Raw genomic sequence first — 20,291 nt, 5'->3', positions numbered from 1 at the left:
CTTTCCGGGGCAAAATTTCTTTTCTTTTGTTTCACTGTCTTCCGGCTTGGATCTACGTTTAGCTTGTGAGTAATTAACTCCGGGTCTATGCCTGGCATATCAGCTGCTGACCATGCAAACACATCACTATTTTCTTGCAAAAATTTCACTAACTTCCCTTTAAGAGGCTCCTCTAATGTGGCTCCAATGAAAGTCATCCTCTCAGGATTCTTGGGATCTAAAGGAACCGAAACCAATTCTTCTGCTGGCCTTCCTCTATTCTCATCATTTTCTCGAACATCCATATCTTCAATAGGAAGAACCTGCCCCCCGACTCCATCTGCCCTCAAAGAGGCCACATAACAGCTTCTAGCCATTTTTTGATCTCCTCTCTCTTCTCCAATCCCGTTTCGGGTGGGAAACTTCATGACTGAATGGTAGGAAGAGGGGACTGCCTTGAAGGCATGTATCCCTGTTCTCCCCATGATAGCATTATAAGTTGAACTAGCCTTTACCACCACAAAATCCAGCATCTGCGTTGCTTGCCTTGGCTCCATACCTATGGTGGTTGGCAATTTAATTATCCCTTCCACAGGACATTCTACTCCAGCAAATCCATATATCGGCATGTCGGTTGGTGTCAACTGGGAGTCGTTATACCCCATCCTTAGAAAGGTGTCGTGGAGCAAGATATCCACAGAAGCACCATTATCCACAAGGACCCTCTTAACCGGGCTATTTCCTATTATCGGCGTTATGACCAGCGGGTCGTCATGGGGAAACTTCACACCCTCTAGGTCGGAATCATCAAAAGCCAATGTTACTTCTGTCCTGGCCCTCTTCGGGGCTTCTCCAACAATATGCATAACCTCTCTAGTATATGCCTTTCTGGAATTTTTGGACAATCCAGCAGCAGTTGGACCTCCAAAGATCGTGTTTATCACAGGCCCTCGAGGTCTCGGCCCTCCATAAATGGTGTTTATAACTGGTCCTCTAGGTTGGGGATTCCGCCCCTGATCATCTTGGTCCCTCCTACGATCTTCAAAGTTCTTCCTTCCATTACTATTTCTGTCTCCTCCATCTCCAGTATACTTGTTCAATCTTCCTTTTCGAATCAAAAACTCAATTTCATCTTTCAACTGCCTACACTCATCGGTGTCATGGCCAACATCTTTGTGAAACCTGCAATACTTGCCCTTATCTAGCTTGGCGGGATCAGCCTTCAAGGGCTTAGGCCAGCGAATATCTCTGTCTTTCTCAATCTCTATCAAAATCTGACTTCTGGGAGCATTCAGCTTAGCGTATTCAGTGAACTTTTGCCCAGGTCCTCCCTTCTTGGGGGTTGAATCAGGGTTTTGTTCAGTTCTAGGATATTTATCCTTAGCGATATACTCCAAATCAGTTTTTCGTTTCTTGCCTCCAGTGGGCTCATTACTTACTACGGTCTTCCTCATACTTTCTTCAACCTTGATATACTTCCCTGCCCTCTCTTGGAGCTGCAACATGCTCTCAGGGGGTCGTTTGGCCAAAGACATCTTGAAAAACTCATCCCTAGTTCCTTGTTGCAGTGCTATCATGGCTACCTTATCATCAAGGTCTGGGACTTTTAAAGCCTCCTTTGTAAAACGATTCAGGTAATCTCTTAAGGATTCCTTAGCTCCCTGCACAAGACTCATAAGAGATGCTGAACTTTTCTCATGGACTCTTCCACTGATGAATTGCTTAATAAAAGCCTGACTTAATTCTCTGAATGATCCAATAGAATTTGGGGGTAGGCGACTGTACCATCTTTGAGCCATACCCGACAGGGTTTGAGGAAAGGCCCGACATTTTATAGCATCGTTCACGGGTTGCAGCAGCAGTGCATTAGAGAATGTCCTAACATGATTAGCGGGGTCTCCCGTGCCATCATAGGCTTTGATAGTGGGCATCTTGAATTTCCTTGAGATATGGGCATTCATTATCTCTTCTGTGAAGGGTGGAGTTGGATCATCAGGATCTCCAAGGGGAAGGAGATTGCTTGGATCAGTTCTTGGGACAGCAGCCCTTCTTCTTACCGGACCATCCAGGTCTATGATGGGAGGAGGATTTCTCCCCCTAGGAGATATGTGGGTTCTGGTGGCTTGGTGAGCCTCCAAGTCCCGCCTCAGCCTTTGGATTTCAGCCTCATGAGCCCTGATCTTTTCCTGCACTTCTTGGGGATTCGCCCCTGGGGTGCTTTGGGGGCGTTGCCTTCCATCGGCCATTGGCTCTTTTCCAGGACGCCTCCTTCTCGGGGCCACTTCATCATCCGAAGATTCGGAGTCTCTCTCAGTGTATGGACCAGAAAATTCCCGATCCTCAGGGATAGGATCCAAACCTCGTATATAGGGGGGCGACCGCCCTCGTGCTTCGCTTCGCCCAGCATATCCACTTCCTCCAACCTCAGGGTGAAGGGGCATCCCATAAGGGGGGTTAGTAGTAACAATAGTTGAATATTCATACCCGACGGGTCGAGAATTCACAGGTATATGTATTTGTTGAACTTGAGGATTCGTACCTTGAATAGTCGGGGGAGTTGTCCCTTGTGGCTGAGGATGAGTTGCCCCTGTCTGGGCTTCCCCCTGAGTAGATGCATAAGTTGAATGGGGAGGAACCTCCACGGTTGATGAAATCACCTGGGTTGTCCCTGATGGTGTTCCCTCCTCCAGAGTGCTAGTTGTTCTCCGTGTTCTCGCCATGGTTGTTGTTCCGTTTTCCCACAGACGGCGCCAAATGTTATGGATTAAAACTACTATATATAATTGCTGTATTTAATATTAAGGAACGTGAGCTCCAAGGCTCGATTTGACTGCTCTTGTGTTTCGTGACTCAATCTGCCTTAACAAGATGCCTACGTACTTTGCTGATTGCCAAGGATCAAGTCAAAAAACGTAGTTCTGATTGGTGGGGGTGAGACCCCTTATATAGATGTTGGGAGTCCTTGAATTGGACTTGGTATAGGAGACTTGGTGGGCAAGTCTCATAATTAGAATGGACTTTGGAGTCCTAGATAGTAGGAAACTGATTCCTTATCCTTTTAGGTCCCCTTGAGGCTAATCTTCAAGGATTTATATCCTTATCGGGACTCTTTTCAACATCTGATTTGTCCCTTATTAATTAATTACAAAATTAATTAATAATCAGGGCTTTTGGGCCTTTTTTATTCCATCAGGCCTGATCTGGTCCATCAGGCTTAACCTTTCTGGTCTGAGTATCATATATCTTTTTATTGGGCCTGGCAGCCCACAGTTTGTACAATTAATGCAGTATTTAATTATACAAACATAATTTATTTATCCCTATCACTAAGTAATGATTATACATTAAATTTAAGGTTAAATAGTTTAATATAATATTTATATAATATAATATATAAAAATTAATTTGAATCTGAAGATTTGGATCACCGTATAAGTTTGGATCAGAATTTGGATTACTTGGTAATCCAAATTTAAATTTTTGGATCATAACTACTGAAAATGGCATTAATAATTTATTTTTCTAATTTTATAAATTAATAGTTTAACATTTCAAGTAGAGTTATCTATTATAAATACTACTCATCCACTTAAAAATCTCCACTTCCAAATATTCCGCATATATATTTGAATAAAAAGGGAAAGATTTTGAAATTACACCTAGAGGGGGTGAATAGGTGATTATGGCTAACTAGGATTACTTTTAAATTTTACCCAAAAATAGCTTATTGAGATTTTACCAACAGAACTATAATTTGACAATGATAGTAAGCTGATATGACTAAATGCAATGCAGAAAATAATGTGCATGAAAGTAAATAGAACACACAAGAATTTTAGCCAGGTTCGACCCCTAAGCCCCTATGGTCTACGTCCTGGTCCCTTACCAACTTGGTAAGAGAATATATTATTATCAATGAAGGTTACAACTACAAGATACAACAATATATCTCCCTTTATCCCACCTGCTGATAATGGCTTGCTGAAACCCTGTTTAAGAGCCTGCTCTCTAAGTACTATACTACCCCGTAGTACAAACTCCTCTAGCAAGTACCACTAAACCCTTGTTTCCCTAGCCAACTTATCCAGCAACTAATCAATACAATTTGAACAATACAAATCAGTGATAAAGTTTACAACTCAAACTATAAACTCTCTCTAAGATAAAACACGTGTATATAATTAGAACTCGAGAGTATTTTAGAAACAATAAAGATCAGGAGTTGTATGTGTTCTTGATTACAAATTTTTCTCTGTCATAAAACTGCAAGAAACCAATATATATATAACAATACATTAACATTTGAAAACAGCCTCAACAAATTACAACGGCTAGAATCCAATTCTACCGTGTAAGATCGTTGGGATGGTTTTCCAACGTTCATCTGTACGTTAGATTGAAGAGAAACACAGAAGTCCAACGTTCAGAAAATATCTCTTCTATTTAGTAGAGGATAAAACGTTTTAATCAGAAGATAAAAGAAAGAGTTTGAAAGAGAAACAAACTCCTATTCTTTAGGAAATCAATTTGAATGATTAAAAACATTTTATAAAAGAGCTCTATATATATCATGCACGTATATTATATTAGAGAAGTCCTTACAACTGATATATATGAAGATCATATAAAATCTCCATGAAATTCGACTTCCTTGTTGAATCTGGTCTGTGCATCTTGGCTTGCTGTTATTCTGACATAGTTGATCATAGCTTGCTGAAATAGATTACTGTCTTATGATACCTTGTTGTCATGATACTTAAACAGCAATGACATTAAACTGTTATATCCTTCAAACATTCTCAAATAACAACATGATGGCTTGCTGTGTTGTGATCATCAAAACTAAGGAGTTACAATCTCCCCCTTTTTGATAATTACACACATTTAGGAGAATTATAAAAACTCCCCCTAAATATATGCATATCTCAAAATTTAATCAATACTTTATAACATATTACTGCAAATAATTAAGCTGCAAATAACACAAATGCATATCCAACATAACTAACAGCCAACATAAATCAAGTAACAAACCACAAAGTAAACATAATCCAACAGATGAAACAAGTCTTAAACCAACCTTAAACAAACATAAATCTCCTAAATTTCTCCCCCTTAAAGCATCAAAAAGATCTAGGTTGAGGGCTGATAAAAATTATAAGATAAAGCATCAAAACACACAAACATGTAAGCAGCAATAAACAGATAATGGCATGTCAAAATTAATAAATCAAATTAAACACAAATTATGACATTTAATAAACAATCATAGTAAGCTAACATGAAAATTGATAGTAAGCTAACATTACCAAATTTCCAAAGATAGCTTGCCATTATACACTGCACATCCCAAGTTCCCTTCGAATGGTAGAAAATCTTGCTTCGCCAAGGGGTTTTGTAAAGATATCTGCCAATTGATATTCAGTAGGTACAAAAACTAATTCAATATTACCTTTGGCAGCATTATCTCTCAAGAAATGATGACGAACATCAATATGCTTTGTTCTTGAGTGATTAACTGGATTCTTTGATATGTTGATGGTGCTAGTGTTGTCACAATAGATTGGAACTTTGCCACACTTGATTCCAAAATCTCGTAGAGTCTGAATCATCCACAAAATTTGAGAGCAACAACTACCAGCTGCCAAATACTCACCTTCTGCTGTGGATAATGCAACTGAAGTTTGTTTCTTACTTTGCCAAGATACGAGACTTTGTCCTAAATATGTCAAACACCACTTGTGCTCTTTCTATCAGTTTGACAACCTGCATAGTCAGCATCACTATACCCCACAAGATCAAATGTGCTTGTAATAGGATAAAATAACCCAAGATTAATAGTCCCACTTAAATATCGAAATATTCTTTTAACTGTATTTAAGTGTGATTCCTTAGGTTTAGCTTGAAAACGAGCACAAACACATACACTATACATAATATCTGGCCGAGAAGCAGTAAGATATAAAAGACTACCATTCATACCTCTATACTTCTTGATATCAACATCTTTACCTTTTTCATCCGATGTCAGCTTGCTATTTTGATTCATTGGAGTAGATTTCGGCTTGACATTGTCAAAACCAAATCTGGTCAGCAAATTCTTGACATATTTTGATTGATGCACATAAATTCCATCTTTAGATTGTTTAATTTGGAGCCCCAAGAAATAATTGAGCTCACCCATCATGCTCATGTCAAATTCATTGCTCATACACTTATAAAACCACTCACACATAGAATCATTTGTGGATCCAAAGATTATATCATCTACATATATCTGGACAATCAAAATATCATTACCATTTTGCTTAGTAAATAAAGTAGGATCAATTTTACCTCGAATGAAGCCATTTTTGATCAAAAACTTACTAAGCCTCTTGTACCAAGCCCTTGGTGCTTGCTTTAAGCCATATAATGCCTTCTTAAGCTTGTAGACATAGTCTGGATGTTGTCCATGTTCAAAACCAGGGGGTTGCTTGACATAAACTTCCTCTTCCAGAAATCCATTAAGAAAAGCACTTTTGACGTCCATTTGATGTAGCTTGATCTTCTTGTAGCATGCATAAGCAAGAAGCATCCTAATTGATTCCAATCTAGCTACTGGAGCATAAGTTTGATCAAAGTCAGTGCCTTCTTGTTGGTTGTACCCTTGTACTACGAGCCTTGCTTTATTTCGAGTAACAGTACCAAATTCATCCACTTTATTCTTGAAAATCCATTTTGTACCAATGATTGAAGCATCATTTGGTGGCTTGACCAGTTCCCAAACATCACATCGTTCGAATTGATTGAGTTCTTCTTGCATAGCCGTGATCCAATTTTCATCTTCAAGTACTTCTTTGACATTTTTGGGTTCCTCTTGAGCTAAAAATGCAGCATAAGCACAAAAGTTTGTAGTGCCTTTTCTTGTCTTGAGACCATCAGAAATATCACCAATAACCTGTTCTGGAGGGTGATTATTCACTGTCCGTGTAGCTTTTGGCAATGAATGCTTTGCAATATCTTCATGTGAAGTCTTCCTTATCTTAGATGGAGGAGCTAAGTCTTCACCATCATAGATTTGCATTTTATCCTTTGCTCTATTTCCTCTAGGACCATCAAGAGTCATATTTGCCATCTTTACAATTGCATCATCAACTGGAGTAGAAGGTTCTGCTTGCTGATTTCCTGAGGCAGTTTCAATTTCAGCTTGCTGTTTTCCAGAATCAGTCTCTGTTTCAGCTTGCTGTTTTGGAGTAGCCTTCTCTGTTTCAGCTTGCTGTTGTCCAGCTTCACCTGCATCATCTTCCTCGTCTCTTGGAAGATCATTGTTAGGTTCTTGAAAAGTAACATCTATAGATTCCTCAACAATATGCTTAGACAAATTATAAACTCTATAGGTTTTACTATTCATAGAATAACCAAGAAAAATAGCTTCATAAGATTTAGCATCAAATTTACCATCATTACCAATTGTCTTGAGCACAAAACACTTTGAGCCAAAGATTTTGAAGTAACTGATGTTGGGCCTCTTTTTCTTGAGCAATTCATATGGAGTCTTGTCCAAAATAGGTCTTATCAATACTCTATTCAGAACATAGCATGTTGTGTTGACTGCTTCTGCCCAAAAACTTCTAGGTAACTTGCTTTCTTGCAACAAAGTCTTTGCTGTCTCTTGCAGTGACCTATTCTTGCGTTCCACCACACCATTTTGTTGTGGAGTCCTTGGAGCCGAGAATTCATGTGATATTCCTCTTTCTTCACAATAAGTAACAAAGTCTTTTTGGAATTCACCACCTCGATCACTCTTTATTCCTACAAGCTTTGTATTGAGCTTATTCTCAAGTAATTTAATTAGTTTCTCAAACTCATTAAAAGCATCATCTTTAGTTCTAAGAAACAATACTCATGTAAAACGAGAATAATCATCAACAATTACAAAACCATATTGCTTACCTCCTATACTTTTATAAGCTTCTGGACCAAATAAGTCTAAATGTAAAAGTTTTAAGGGTTTAGAAGTAGATACCATTTTATTTGCTTTGTGAGTACTTCTAATTTGCTTGCCTAATTGGCATGCCGAACACACCTCAGTCTTGACATACTTGATTTTGGGTAAATATTTGACTAGCTTCTTCTTTGAAAGCTTGTTAAGTAAGTCCATGTGAGCATGATCCAATCTTCTATGCCAAACATAAGGATCAGTGTCTATTGCAGCAAGACAACAAGCTGTTTTCTGCAACTCAAAGTCCAAAATATATATATATTTCCTTCCCTTCTAGCAACTAGGGGGACTTTGTTAGTACCAATAGTAATAATACATTTATCAATACCAAAGTTAACAGTATGACCATCATCATATAACTGACTTATGCTAAGCAGATTATATTTAAGGCATTTAACATATTGAACTTTATCAATTGAAATGTGTTTATTACCTATTTTACCTTTTCCAAGAATTTGAAGAGTTTTGCTATCACCAATAGTCACTCTTCCACCCTTTTTCATCTGAAGACTCAAGAATTGTGCTTTGTCTCCACTCATATGTCTAGTACATCCGCTATCTAAAATCCATTGAGTTGATTTGACTCGAGCGGCAAGACACATCTACAAAACAAATAAAACAACTCAACCTTTTGGTACCCAAAGTTTGTTGGGTCCGACATGGTTAGCAGATAAAACATATAGAACATGTAAATCATATTTCTTTATCCATTTTTGGATAAATCTAGGTGATTTAACTCTGCCAGCCTGATGATGGTAAGCTGTCTTTGTTCTGCCATTCTGATCATAGTAAGCTGTTTTCTGTTTGTTTCCTCCATGGTATGATTTTTGTCCATTCTGAACTTTGCAATATTTTTCAAGATGCCCTTTCTTTCCACATCTGTTGCATATCTTCCAAGGCATAGCATAATTATAGGGTATGCCATGTTTTCCTTCATATCTTAGAGCTTTGTCCTTGTTTGCATTCATTCCAATTCCTTCTCTGACCAATGGAATATTTGTGTTGTTCATCATAGATTTGAGACTTTCTTCTCCTTGAACAAACGATCCCATGCCCTTTTTCAGATCCTCCACTTCCTTTGTGAGCAGATCAATCTTTTCAGCTTGCTGACTTATGATTTCAGCTTGCTGAGATGGTTCTTCTGCTTGATTTGAAGGTGTTGCATCTATTGATTCTCTGAGTTTGAACAGCTCCAAACATTCATCCCTTGCTTCAATCTCCTTCTTTAACTCTGTGATCTCCATTAATTGAGTCTTGTTTCTTTTGAGGAGAATTTTGTTGAAGTTTTCCACATGACTAACTTTAGCTTGAAGATCCTTGATTTCAGCCTCTTTGTCAGCTTGTGTAGGTACCTTCTTGTCAATCCAAGTATCCACTTTGCTCATCAAATCTTGAACCATAGTCTTGAGATAATTATTCTTCTCTTTTAGCTTGCTATTTTCAGCTTTAAGAGAATAATATTCTCCCATAGATACATTCTTACATTCCTGCATGGTTAGTGGTTCCAAAACAATATTTTCAGAAGATAAATTATATTTACAAGAGTTTACCTCACTCTGATCTTCTTCTGAATCACTATCTAGGTATCCACTTTCTGAATTTCCTCGAACAGAATCATCATCAAGTCCAACTAGGGCAAGATTGACCATGTCTCCACTTGAATCATCACTGGAAACCGAGTCATCATCACTCCAAGTCATTAGAGCTTTAGCTTTCTTCTTATCCTTGAAGACAGTTTGCTGTTTTGACTTCAATTTATAGCAGTCCCGCTTATAATGGCCTGGCTTTCCACATTCAAAGCATGTCTGATCTTTAGAATCCTTGTTGGGCTTCTTGTTGTTGGAAAATCTGCCTTTATCTCTTTTCAGCTTGTTCTTCTTCTCGATCATCTTTCTGATCTTCCTGGATATTAAAGCTAGTTCTTCGTCTGACTCATCTTCAGATTCCAGTAAGATATCATTAGTGTGAAGAGCTAATTGCTTCATTTGAGCAACTGGAGCTTGCATAGAACTTGATTGGCTTTCCTTGATTTTGCTTTCAAATTGTTCCAATTCTGCAAAAACAGCCAATTGATCCATAGTATCTATAGTTGGAGAGGATTCTAGAGCTGTTACCTTTGGTTCATAGATAAATGGCACAACATTAAGTATTTTCATGTTGATTTCCTCTTGTGGGATATGTTTGCCAAGCTGCTTTAAAGCATTCAGATTTATCTGGAATCTAGCTTGACTTTCTCGAATAGTTTCTCCGTCTTGAAGCTTGAAATTTCCAAACTCATTCATTAGTTTACTCAATTTCACCTTTCTTAAACTCTTGGATCCTTCTTGATACAATTCCAGAGTATCCCATATCTCTTTAGCTGATTTGCATGAAGAGACTTTATCACATTCACTAGGACATAACCCATTCATGAGAGAATTCCTAGCCTTTCCATTGAAGCTGTATTTGATTAGTTCAGCCTCTGTGAGATCATCAACGTCTTTCACTTTTCCTTCTTTGTCCTTAAACTCAAAAGGACCCTTCTGAACAACTCTCAAAGCTAGTGGCTCCCTGGATAGATACACTTCCATGCGACCTTTCCACCAGTTATAGTTTTCTGTACCAAGCAAGAGAGGTGCTCGGTAATCTGAGGTTCCTTCGGGATATTTGTCAGCCATTTCGATCGAATACTATTCCTGTTACAGAAAGATTAGTATACCAAAGCTCTGATACCAACTGAAATTACACCTAGAGGGGGGTGAATAGGTGATTATGGCTAACTAGGATAACTTTTAAATTTTACCCAAAAATAGCTTACTGAGATTTTACCAACAGAACTATAATTTGACAATGATAGTAAGCTGATATGACTAAATGCAATGCAGAAAATAATGTGCATGAAAGTAAATAGAACACACAAGAATTTTAGCCAGGTTCGACCCCTAAGCCCCTATGGTCTACGTCCTGGTCCCTTACCAACTTGGTAAGAGAATATATTATTGATCAATGAAGGTTACAACTACAAGATACAACAATATATCTCCCTTTATCCCAGCTGCTGATAATGGCTTGCTGAAACCCTATTTAAGAACCTGCTTTCTAAGTACTATACTACCCCGTAGTACAAACTCCTCTAGCAAGTACCACTAAACCCTTGTTTCCCTAGCCAACTTATCCAGCAACTAATCAATACAATTTGAACAATACAAATCAGTGATAAAGTTTACAACTCAAACTATAAACTCTCTCTAAGATAAAACACGTGTATATAATTAGAGCTCGAGAGTATTTTAGAAACAATAAAGATCAGGAGTTGTATGTGTTCTTGCTTGCAAATTTTTCTCTATCATAAAAACTGCAAGAAACCAATATATATAACAATACATTAACATTTGAAAACTGCCTCAACAAATTACAACGGCTAGAATCCAATTCTACCGTGTAAGATCGTTGGGATGGTTTTCCAACGTTCATGTGTACGTTAGATTGAAGAGAAACACAGAAGTCCAACGTTCAGAATATATCTCTTCTATTTAGTAGAGGTTAAAACGTTTTAATCAGAAGATAAAAGAAATAGTTTGAAAGAGAAACAAACTCCTATTCTTTAGGAAATCAATTTGAATGATTAAAAACATTTTATAAAAGAGCTCTATATATATCATGCACGTATATTATATTAGAGAAGTCCTTACAACTGATATATATGAAGATCCTATAAAATCTCCATGAAATTCGACTTCCTTGTTGAATCTGGACTGTGCATCTTGGCTTGCTGTTATTCTGACATAGTTGATCATAACTTGCTGAAATAGATTACTGTCTTATGATAGCTTGCTGTCATGATACTTAAACAACAATGACATTAAGCTGTTATATCCTGCAAACATTCTCAAATAACAACATGATGGCTTGCTGTGTTGTGATCATCAAAACTAGGGAGTTACAGATTTTTGCCTAATTATTTTATCTAACATATTTCTAAGTTTTTTCAAGGAAAATAGTCATATGAAGAGAGATTAAATATGAATTAATTTATGTTCAAAACTTATTTTTACAAAAATCATATATGAATGTGAGAGTAAGCGAAATTGCACTAATAAATACATCAAAATTTAAATACATCTTTACTTTTTTATTTTGTCAAAACACTCCGATATACGAGAAAAAGAATAAAATTAGAGGATAAATAATCAACTAAATTTAAATGAGTTTTTAATATAAAGTTAACATTTTTTAAAAAATGATTGGGTAAATTCTATTATTACAAAAAGTCACTTTATTAATTTTAGGGAGATTAATTAATAACTTAAAATATTTTTTCTAAAATTAACTTTAAATTTCCTTTTCTCATAAAATTATGTATTAGTTTTTTCTCTCTCATATTTATTCCTGTTTTTTCATCTTAAAAATTGAGAGAGGGGAGTTCTAAAATTGATATATACAGAATTTATTTATTGTCCATTACAGTCAGTATTCTAAAATTCGGTAATTAATCGAGATTAATTGTTGTTCGGGGGAAAATAGAATTAATTAAGTGAATATCGGGTAAAAACCGTTTTTCGGGAAAACTCGGATTAATAGGTCAAAAATCGGATTAATTGGCCAAAAAACGGCCTCATCGGGTTAAAATTTGAAAAAATATTTAGAAAAATATATAAATTAAAAATATATAAATTTGTATAAAAATAAAAAAATAATAATCTTGTATATATTAATATTTTAAATATTTAAATAATAAAGTTTTGTAATTTTTAATCTCAAATTGATCTCAATTTATAAGTTAGATCTTAAAATTTATATTTACTTTAATCATATTTCATATTTTATTTTTTTTTATATAAATATTTATAAAAATTATATATGTATCATTAAAATAGTAAAATAATTACATATATTGTTATTTATAAATAAAAACAATATTAAATGTATTCCGATTATTAAACTGATTAATCATTCTAATTAATGCCCTATTACCTAATTAGTCTCTGGACGGTGCCTCTGCCCACTAAATCTGATTCCCTCTTTCTACAACATTGATCGCATCATTTATTTACTTTTAATTTAACAATTTTTTTAATATTAACAAATTTATGTGTTGTATCTAGATTATAATAGTAATTTTAAATTAAGTATAATAATATTTATTTACTTTTAATTTGGAAAATATTTTTTATCAAAAATTAAGTAATATTAAATAAACTAGGTTGAAAAAGCCAAGTATAAGTATATAACAGTTATCAAATAATATTAATTAATATTAAATTATCTAAACTAACAAATATTTGGTTTACAAGATAAATATACAATTTATTTCGAAAAAAACTAATATGGTAGAATCAGAGTTATATTTGAAAATTTCATAACTAATTCGATTTTTTTAATTACATAACTATTTTTCCAAATTTTTAATTTAATTAATATTTGATATTAATATATTAATTGCATTCTATCGCATATGCTCAATTATATACAAATAATGGTATTTTTATTATCGGGCACGTGATCAATTATTTATACTAATAACCAAAACCATGTTTTATTTAAATAAAAAGCACCAAATCTTTATACTCATAGTGCTTATTAAAAAGAAATTTTTTTGATACTCACAATAAAATTATACAACTTAATTAAAATCTTATAGAATTTGAATCACAACTCAAACGAATTGACTTATACTCTCTAGACTTTGTTCTCGATTTAAATTATACTTGTTAGTATACAAACATGTAAAAAATAACCACATGCATATTTTCGATTTTTTAACTACATAAGATAACAACATTTATTTATTCTATTTCGATATGTGTTTGGTATAGTTTATAATGTTCAATTTTATGTAAATAATAATTTAATATTATTTTTAATCTCCGACTAGTACTTTTTGTCCGTGTTATCAACTAATATATTATAAATCTGGTTATTTTGTTACATACTTAGGATAAAGCGTATCACCTTTTTTTATCGTTTTCTAAGTAGTCTTGCTACTATCTTAGATTTTGTCTAAATATTTTTTTTGACTTAATTTAAATTTTAATTTAAAATTCACATGTTAGATAATTTAATTTTTGTACAAAAAGTTTTATGAACTTTTATGTTATTATTATCAAAAAAATTAATAATTTTAATTTTTAATATTCGTTGCTATCGACCTGAAAATTTTTGTGTTTTAGTAATTTATATTTCAATAATTTTATTTTTGTTTATTAAGTTGTTATATTAAAATTTTAAATATTTTTTTAAAAATGATGACTTAGAAATTGTGAGAATACTCATATGTAAAATTATCTAAATACCTAATAACTTATAGGTAATAATAAATTTATTATTTATTATTTAAACTGCACGCCAATTGTGAATTTGTAATTTTGTTTGTTCAAAACTAACATTATTTTTATAATGTAGATATAAATAGTATGTCGTGAAACATGTAATTAATTTTTGTAGTTAATACTCTAAGTTGTACTACTCACTCCGTCCCACCGATTCTTTATATAATTTTTCCTCATGGTTGGCATACTTTTTAAAATTACTATAAAATATATTTTTATAATTTATTTTTATAATTTTCTCTTTTTATATAAAAATTTAAACATTATATTTTTATTTAAGAAAAAAATATTCAAAATTATTTAGGGAACCTTGCATCACGGCAACCTTAAAATGCGTGTCCCCGTTCCTCAATATAAAGAATCCAGTGCGATGGAGGGGGCATTTGGTGCGTATCGGTGAAACGGAATGGAATAATGAAAAGGAAAGTTCGGGAGGCGAAAGAAAATGAATGATTCTGAATTATTTTACTTGTTTGATTTAAATTCGGAAATGAAATGAAAAATTACTTGATTATATTGATATTTGATTTTTTAATATAATGTAATTTAAAAAGAGTTAATGTATTTTTATAATTTATTTATATTAAAATAAATTAATATAATTAATTTATAATATATTTAATTTTTTTAATAACATGTAAATTAAATATAAAAATTGTTTTAAATTTATAAAAACTAAACAAATTTTTAAAAAAAATAAAATAATTTACATGTGAATCTATTTTATGGATTGCCAGATTTAAAATGAAAAGAAAAAATTGGACAGGGAAAGCAAATACTGGAGGAAGGTGGAGAATGAATATTGAGGAATTTTGGATAAACCTAAAATTGAAAAGACGAGAAAAATGATATTTTTTTTCTAAATAAATATCAACAAAGGGAATGGGTCTAATTAATTCAGTTTATTTTTCTTAATTAACCTTGACCAAACGCCTCTGGGTTAAAAAGCAGACTGCGGGTTCTTTGACACAGGCGCTGACCGAGCGCCAACTCATATGTACTTCCACGATTCCCCACCAGGCCACCACATTTATCACTCCATTTTTTTACTTCTAGTGTCCCATTTCTTTTATTCCCGTTACATCAACTTTTATTTTGGTCTTATAATTTCCCAGCCCTGACAATAAATTCTTAATTTATTATTAATATAATGAATATTTGATATAATTTCATTTCTTCAAAGATGAAATTCAGATATTCAAATTAAATAGAAGTAAATTTTAATTTTATATGTTAATGACAAAGATATGTTGTCTTGATTACACTAGTTTTTGCTAGAATTTCATTTAATAAATATAATTTGCTAAAAATTTAATTTAAAGAGTATAGCAGAGTGACCAAAATTCACATAAGTAAAATGACTAATATCTCTCACAATACTGCTAATTAAGGGGTGTATTAGAATAGTGTAAAGGAATGAGTATTGGAACAAATGGGACAGCGGAATCAGAATGAAATGTATAGGAATAAGAATGACTTGATAAATACATAATGATTTATCATTTTAAAAAAATAAAGTTCTCAATTTTAACAATCAAATGATTAATTCAATAAGATTTCCTAATTTTATTTTTTAATCATGAACCAACCATTTAAAGAAAATATAGTTCTCAATTTCAATAATTAAATTAAATTATTAATTCAATAAGGTTTCCCATGCCAGCTAAATTATTATGGCCAGATATTGTTAAAAAAAATCTTGTATGTTTATCTAATTTATTGTTCTTATTTATCCTTCTTAGAAAATTTCAATCCTCGTTTTTTCATCAGAAAGATTAATAAAAAAACACAAAAAAAGAAAACAAAAATACTTCATACATAAATAAAATTTTGTCGTCGTAGTAAATTATATTACGGGAGAGGTGTGTTCGTACCACACTACCACATACACTGCCTCGACTTGATAAATTCCAGACCAGATTTAAATCAGAAACTACAACTCTCCTCATTCCTTCCCATATCTCTCTCTCTCTCTATTCATCTCTCTGACTCTCTCTCTATTACAAGCACCAACTTTGGAGTTAGTACAAGCTCCCTACAACTATTTCATATTCGTGCTTCACATCTCTCTCTCTCTCTCCCCTCTCTCTCTCTCGTTACACAATTCAAGCTTTACCCAATCCATTACAACAACAATTTACCCAATCCATTACAACAACAATTACAACTACATTCTACTGGGAAATTCAACAGAATTTCCGAGAATGGCTTCTCAAAAACACTTGCGTGAGTTACTCAGACAAGATCAAGAACCATTTTATCTGCATAACTACATTGCCGACAAACGCAACTCTCACCTCAACAAACCTAAAAACAAACCCGCAAAACCACCCACTAAATCAACAACTTCAAAACGCGCCAGTCTTTACAAACAAGCCTGTTTCACATCATTCCAAGACTCCCCGGACTTTCTCAAATCACCATTAAAAAAGAAAAACTCAGGCACTGTTCTTCATGTGCCACCCAAAACAGCCGCTGGGCTTCTAGAAGCCGCAACCAAAATTCACAACCAATCCTCCTCCAAACCCAAAAATGTCCGGTTCGCCGGGCTTTTTTTCGGTTCGATTTTAAGAAAATTAAAGGACAAAAATACAAGTACAAGTAAAACCCGTGAACTTAGCAGCTCCTCCTCAATAAATGGTCCCGGTTTTGAAGCTAAACAAGACCAGTATGTGGTGGACAATAGTAAAGACAAATACGAGATGGGCTTTGCATTTTCAGATTGTAATTATAGTAATATTAGCAGGAGAATTAGTAGTGCTGGCTGGTCAGAAATTAACACACCAGAAGAAGATAATAAGTCTTTAGATATGGATACTAATTCATCATGTACCAGTACTTCAAGATCTGATTTCTATACTCATGATTTTGTTCTGCCTGATCAGCCTCATCACTTCTGTTTAAGCCCATTAAGCCCTTTCCGTTTTGCACTTCAAAGAAGCCCTTCTGTCGGTCGCCGCACACCGGAATTCTTATCTCCTTCAACCTCTCCTTGCCGCCACCGTTCACAGGTTTGTCGTTTTTAACCAGGTGTCTGGACCAGCTTACTGAATATATTTTATGAAATGTAAAATTGTATACATGTTTACTAAGGTGCCAATTTCAGCTGAGCTTCGCTTGCATGTTCGTAAATGTTTTAATTTCGTATTAATTTAAAATTTGTCTAGATTTCATAAGAATTAGTAACATGTAATATAAAAAAACATTTATAGCAACCAAAGTATGGGGATAATTATAAAATGTTGTGCTTTGTAAATCTTGTGGTAATCAGTAACGGGATTAATGACTAGTAATCATGTCAAATATTGTCAGCCCTACCAGCTATACAGAAACCGTACAATCAATCCTGTAATGCACAAGTTGTAGGTGAAAGTGAGTTAACTCGTGTAAGAGGCGAGTCGATTATTACTTGTTAAGTTGACTCGTCGACGAGGGAATCTCTATGTCGACCTATAAAGACAATTAGGCCCCATAAATTTGTAGGAATCTGAGAGAAATTGAAGGGGTGTATTTGTCATTTTGCGGTTTTGATTATGATTTTGAGTTTTGTACTTTTGGTTCAGGCCATTTCTGCCATGAAAATCTTTTAATTATGAGCCCTTGTCTTGAGACTTAATTTCCAGAAAAGGACAAATCCATGTTTGTTTTTAGTAATTTAAGTTGTTATTTTTAATTAACCTCCACCTATACAATACATGTACAGACACTTTGCAGTTCATTAATGTACAATTTACTATTCTGGTCAACAGTCAAGTAAGCATGCATATGCTTAGATTTAAAATGTGTACTTGTAATCTGTGTTTGTTTCTTGATTATGTAAATTTTTACTTAATTTGTACACTTTTACTTGAGTAAAAAAGGATTAAATGAATGATAGCTAGCTGTGTTTATGTACTGTTAATCTGTTAATTTATTTCACCAGGAAGATGATGATCAGGCAACTGACAATTTGAAAAATCAAACACAAGAGGAAGATGAAAAAGACCAGTTTAGTCCGGTATCCGTACTGGACCTTCCATTCGAGGATGATGAACAAGAAGACGGTAGGGGGGAGGAGGAGGAAGAGGAAGTAGAGGACGAAGATGATTACGATCTGGAATGCAGCTATGCCCTCATGCAGAGTATGTCTATTTACTCGAAATTTTTGTGTTGGCATTTTTTTGTAACATTGCAATTGGTAGTGCAATTTTTCTGCATAGCTATTATTAAGTGGATCCCTAGAAATGACAGGAATAAATATGAGTGCAGTACAGATAATGCTATGAGTTCAATTTATTTGGGTATGAAATTAATTTTTATGTGAAAAGTGACTTCATTTTTGTTCAGTGGATGAACATAAGGAAGATAATAATGACTTGTAGTAAATAAATCAAGTGGGATGTGGGGCTATTGTTTCTAGTACTCTTCAAATCATCAATGTTATTGTTTCTTGGCCTCTTTCTTGGTTGCTTTGATCTGGTCACTTGATTTCTGTGGAACCCTTCAATCTTTTTTGAAGCAACTGCCCTACCAATAGTGTGGCCAATACTGATGGGAGCTTTTAGCTTTACCTACTGCTGTCTGCAGATATCAAATTTTTACTGCCACAATTGTTCTCAAGATGATAAAATGATTGTCATCTTTACATTCATCTTTGGTTTCTGTGGTGATATTTTCAGTTTTTAACTACAATGGAACTTTTTAATTTTTGGTTGTGCTTATTTTCTCTTCTTATGCAAGTTTCCTGTTTATGTTCTAGCCTATGAAGAGCATGCCTATTTGTCTCCGAAATTCAAATTCTAATATATTTTTTTCCTTGATCATTCTACAGAAGCCAAATTTCAGCTCTTAGAGAAGCTTCGTAGATTTGAGAGGCTTGCAGAGCTGGAACCAATTGAACTTGAGAAAAGAATGTTAGAAGGATACGAAGATGAAGATGAAGACGATTATTATCTAGATGAGAACGAGGAATACGAAGTGGTTGATGAGTTCGGGATAAATGTTGATGATTTAATTTGTAAAATTTTAAGTCCCTGCAATCTAGAGAAAGTCCCTGGACACATGAAAAGGCTGGTTACAGACCTCATAGCCGAAGAGAAAAAGAACGGAATGGACAACAAAAATGAAGTCATGGTGAAGATAGTGAGCAAAAGGTTAGATTCATGGAAAGAAGTAGAATCAAACACTATCGATATGATGGTGGGAGTGGATCTCATAAGAGAACTCGACGGATGGAAGAGCTACGACGAGGTAGGAGAAAGAGCAAAGGAAATAGAGCTGGCGATTTTCGGTTTATTAATGGAGGAAATATCAGAGGAACTAGTCAGGCATTAGATTCTTAGTTAAAGTTGAATCATAATCATCAGTGTAGGTTATGTTCTAGATAAAAAAAAATAATAAATTTTGTGAATTTCCTTTGTTGATGTTGTTGTCTAACATAACTTGTACTGTTGAGGGGGGGCTAGGTTTATAACCCAAATACCTAAATCTTGTGGTTTAATTAATGACAGTGAATTGGGTCATGGAGACTGCTAATCACATACTGCATCTCTTCCAAGCCTGACATGACACTCCTTTATTATTCCCCTGCTTAAGAGTAGTAATATAATATAGATAGGCAACTAAACTTGTATATGGATTAAGAGACATGCACATATGTCACACAGTTTTTATAAACGTCGAGTCAAATCATATAGAGCACAATGGACAGAATCAAAAACAGCATTTACAATCGGCAATTTCACCCACAAAAAGAAGACAGGGCATGCATAGTTGAAATGTACAAGACACTAAAAGAACATAGACACAATGAGAAGTTTGGGTAAGGCTAGCATGTAAAGAGACTACAATTCTTGGATGAAAGTTTGAGCAAGGAATATGTTTCATGCCTTTCTCCAAATGAAACGACACATAAAGAAAAACCAAGTTACTCATTTTTCCCTATTCTAGAGTATAGAATTAGAATGGATCATTTTTCTTCTTACAATTATGCTTTCTAACTGTCAACAACCCACCTCAATTTTATTGCACTTTCTTTATTG

The 20,291-nt window shown here is 34.2% G+C and overlaps 1 protein-coding gene across 1 annotated transcript; it reads left to right on the top strand.

Moving 5' to 3' along the window:
- Positions 1 to 16,184: 16,184 nt before the first annotated feature.
- LOC141692575 (uncharacterized) lies at positions 16,185 to 19,673 on the top strand. The gene is made up of 3 exons (XM_074497457.1): positions 16,185 to 17,282; positions 18,194 to 18,392; positions 19,082 to 19,673. The coding sequence occupies exons 1-3, from the start codon at positions 16,476 to 16,478 to the stop codon at positions 19,582 to 19,584; spliced, it is 1,509 nt and encodes a 502-aa protein (XP_074353558.1). The 5' UTR covers positions 16,185 to 16,475; the 3' UTR covers positions 19,585 to 19,673.
- Positions 19,674 to 20,291: the final 618 nt, after the last annotated feature.

The sequence above is a fragment of the Apium graveolens genome, chromosome 10, assembly GCF_009905375.1.
Source record: "Apium graveolens cultivar Ventura chromosome 10, ASM990537v1, whole genome shotgun sequence".
NCBI classification, from domain to species: domain Eukaryota; kingdom Viridiplantae; phylum Streptophyta; class Magnoliopsida; order Apiales; family Apiaceae; genus Apium; species Apium graveolens.
This window is presented reverse-complemented; position numbering and strand designations above follow the sequence as displayed.

Bases quoted from the DNA above. Each gene is read 5' to 3' on its own strand.
- LOC141692575 (XM_074497457.1), top strand. From the start codon at position 16,476: ATGGCTTCTCAAAAACACTTGCGTGAGTTACTCAGACAAGATCAAGAA. The intron at 17,283-18,193 runs GTTTGTCGTTTT...TTATTTCACCAG, and splicing joins CTTGCCGCCACCGTTCACAG to GAAGATGATGATCAGGCAAC. The intron at 18,393-19,081 runs GTATGTCTATTT...ATCATTCTACAG, and splicing joins CAGCTATGCCCTCATGCAGA to AAGCCAAATTTCAGCTCTTA.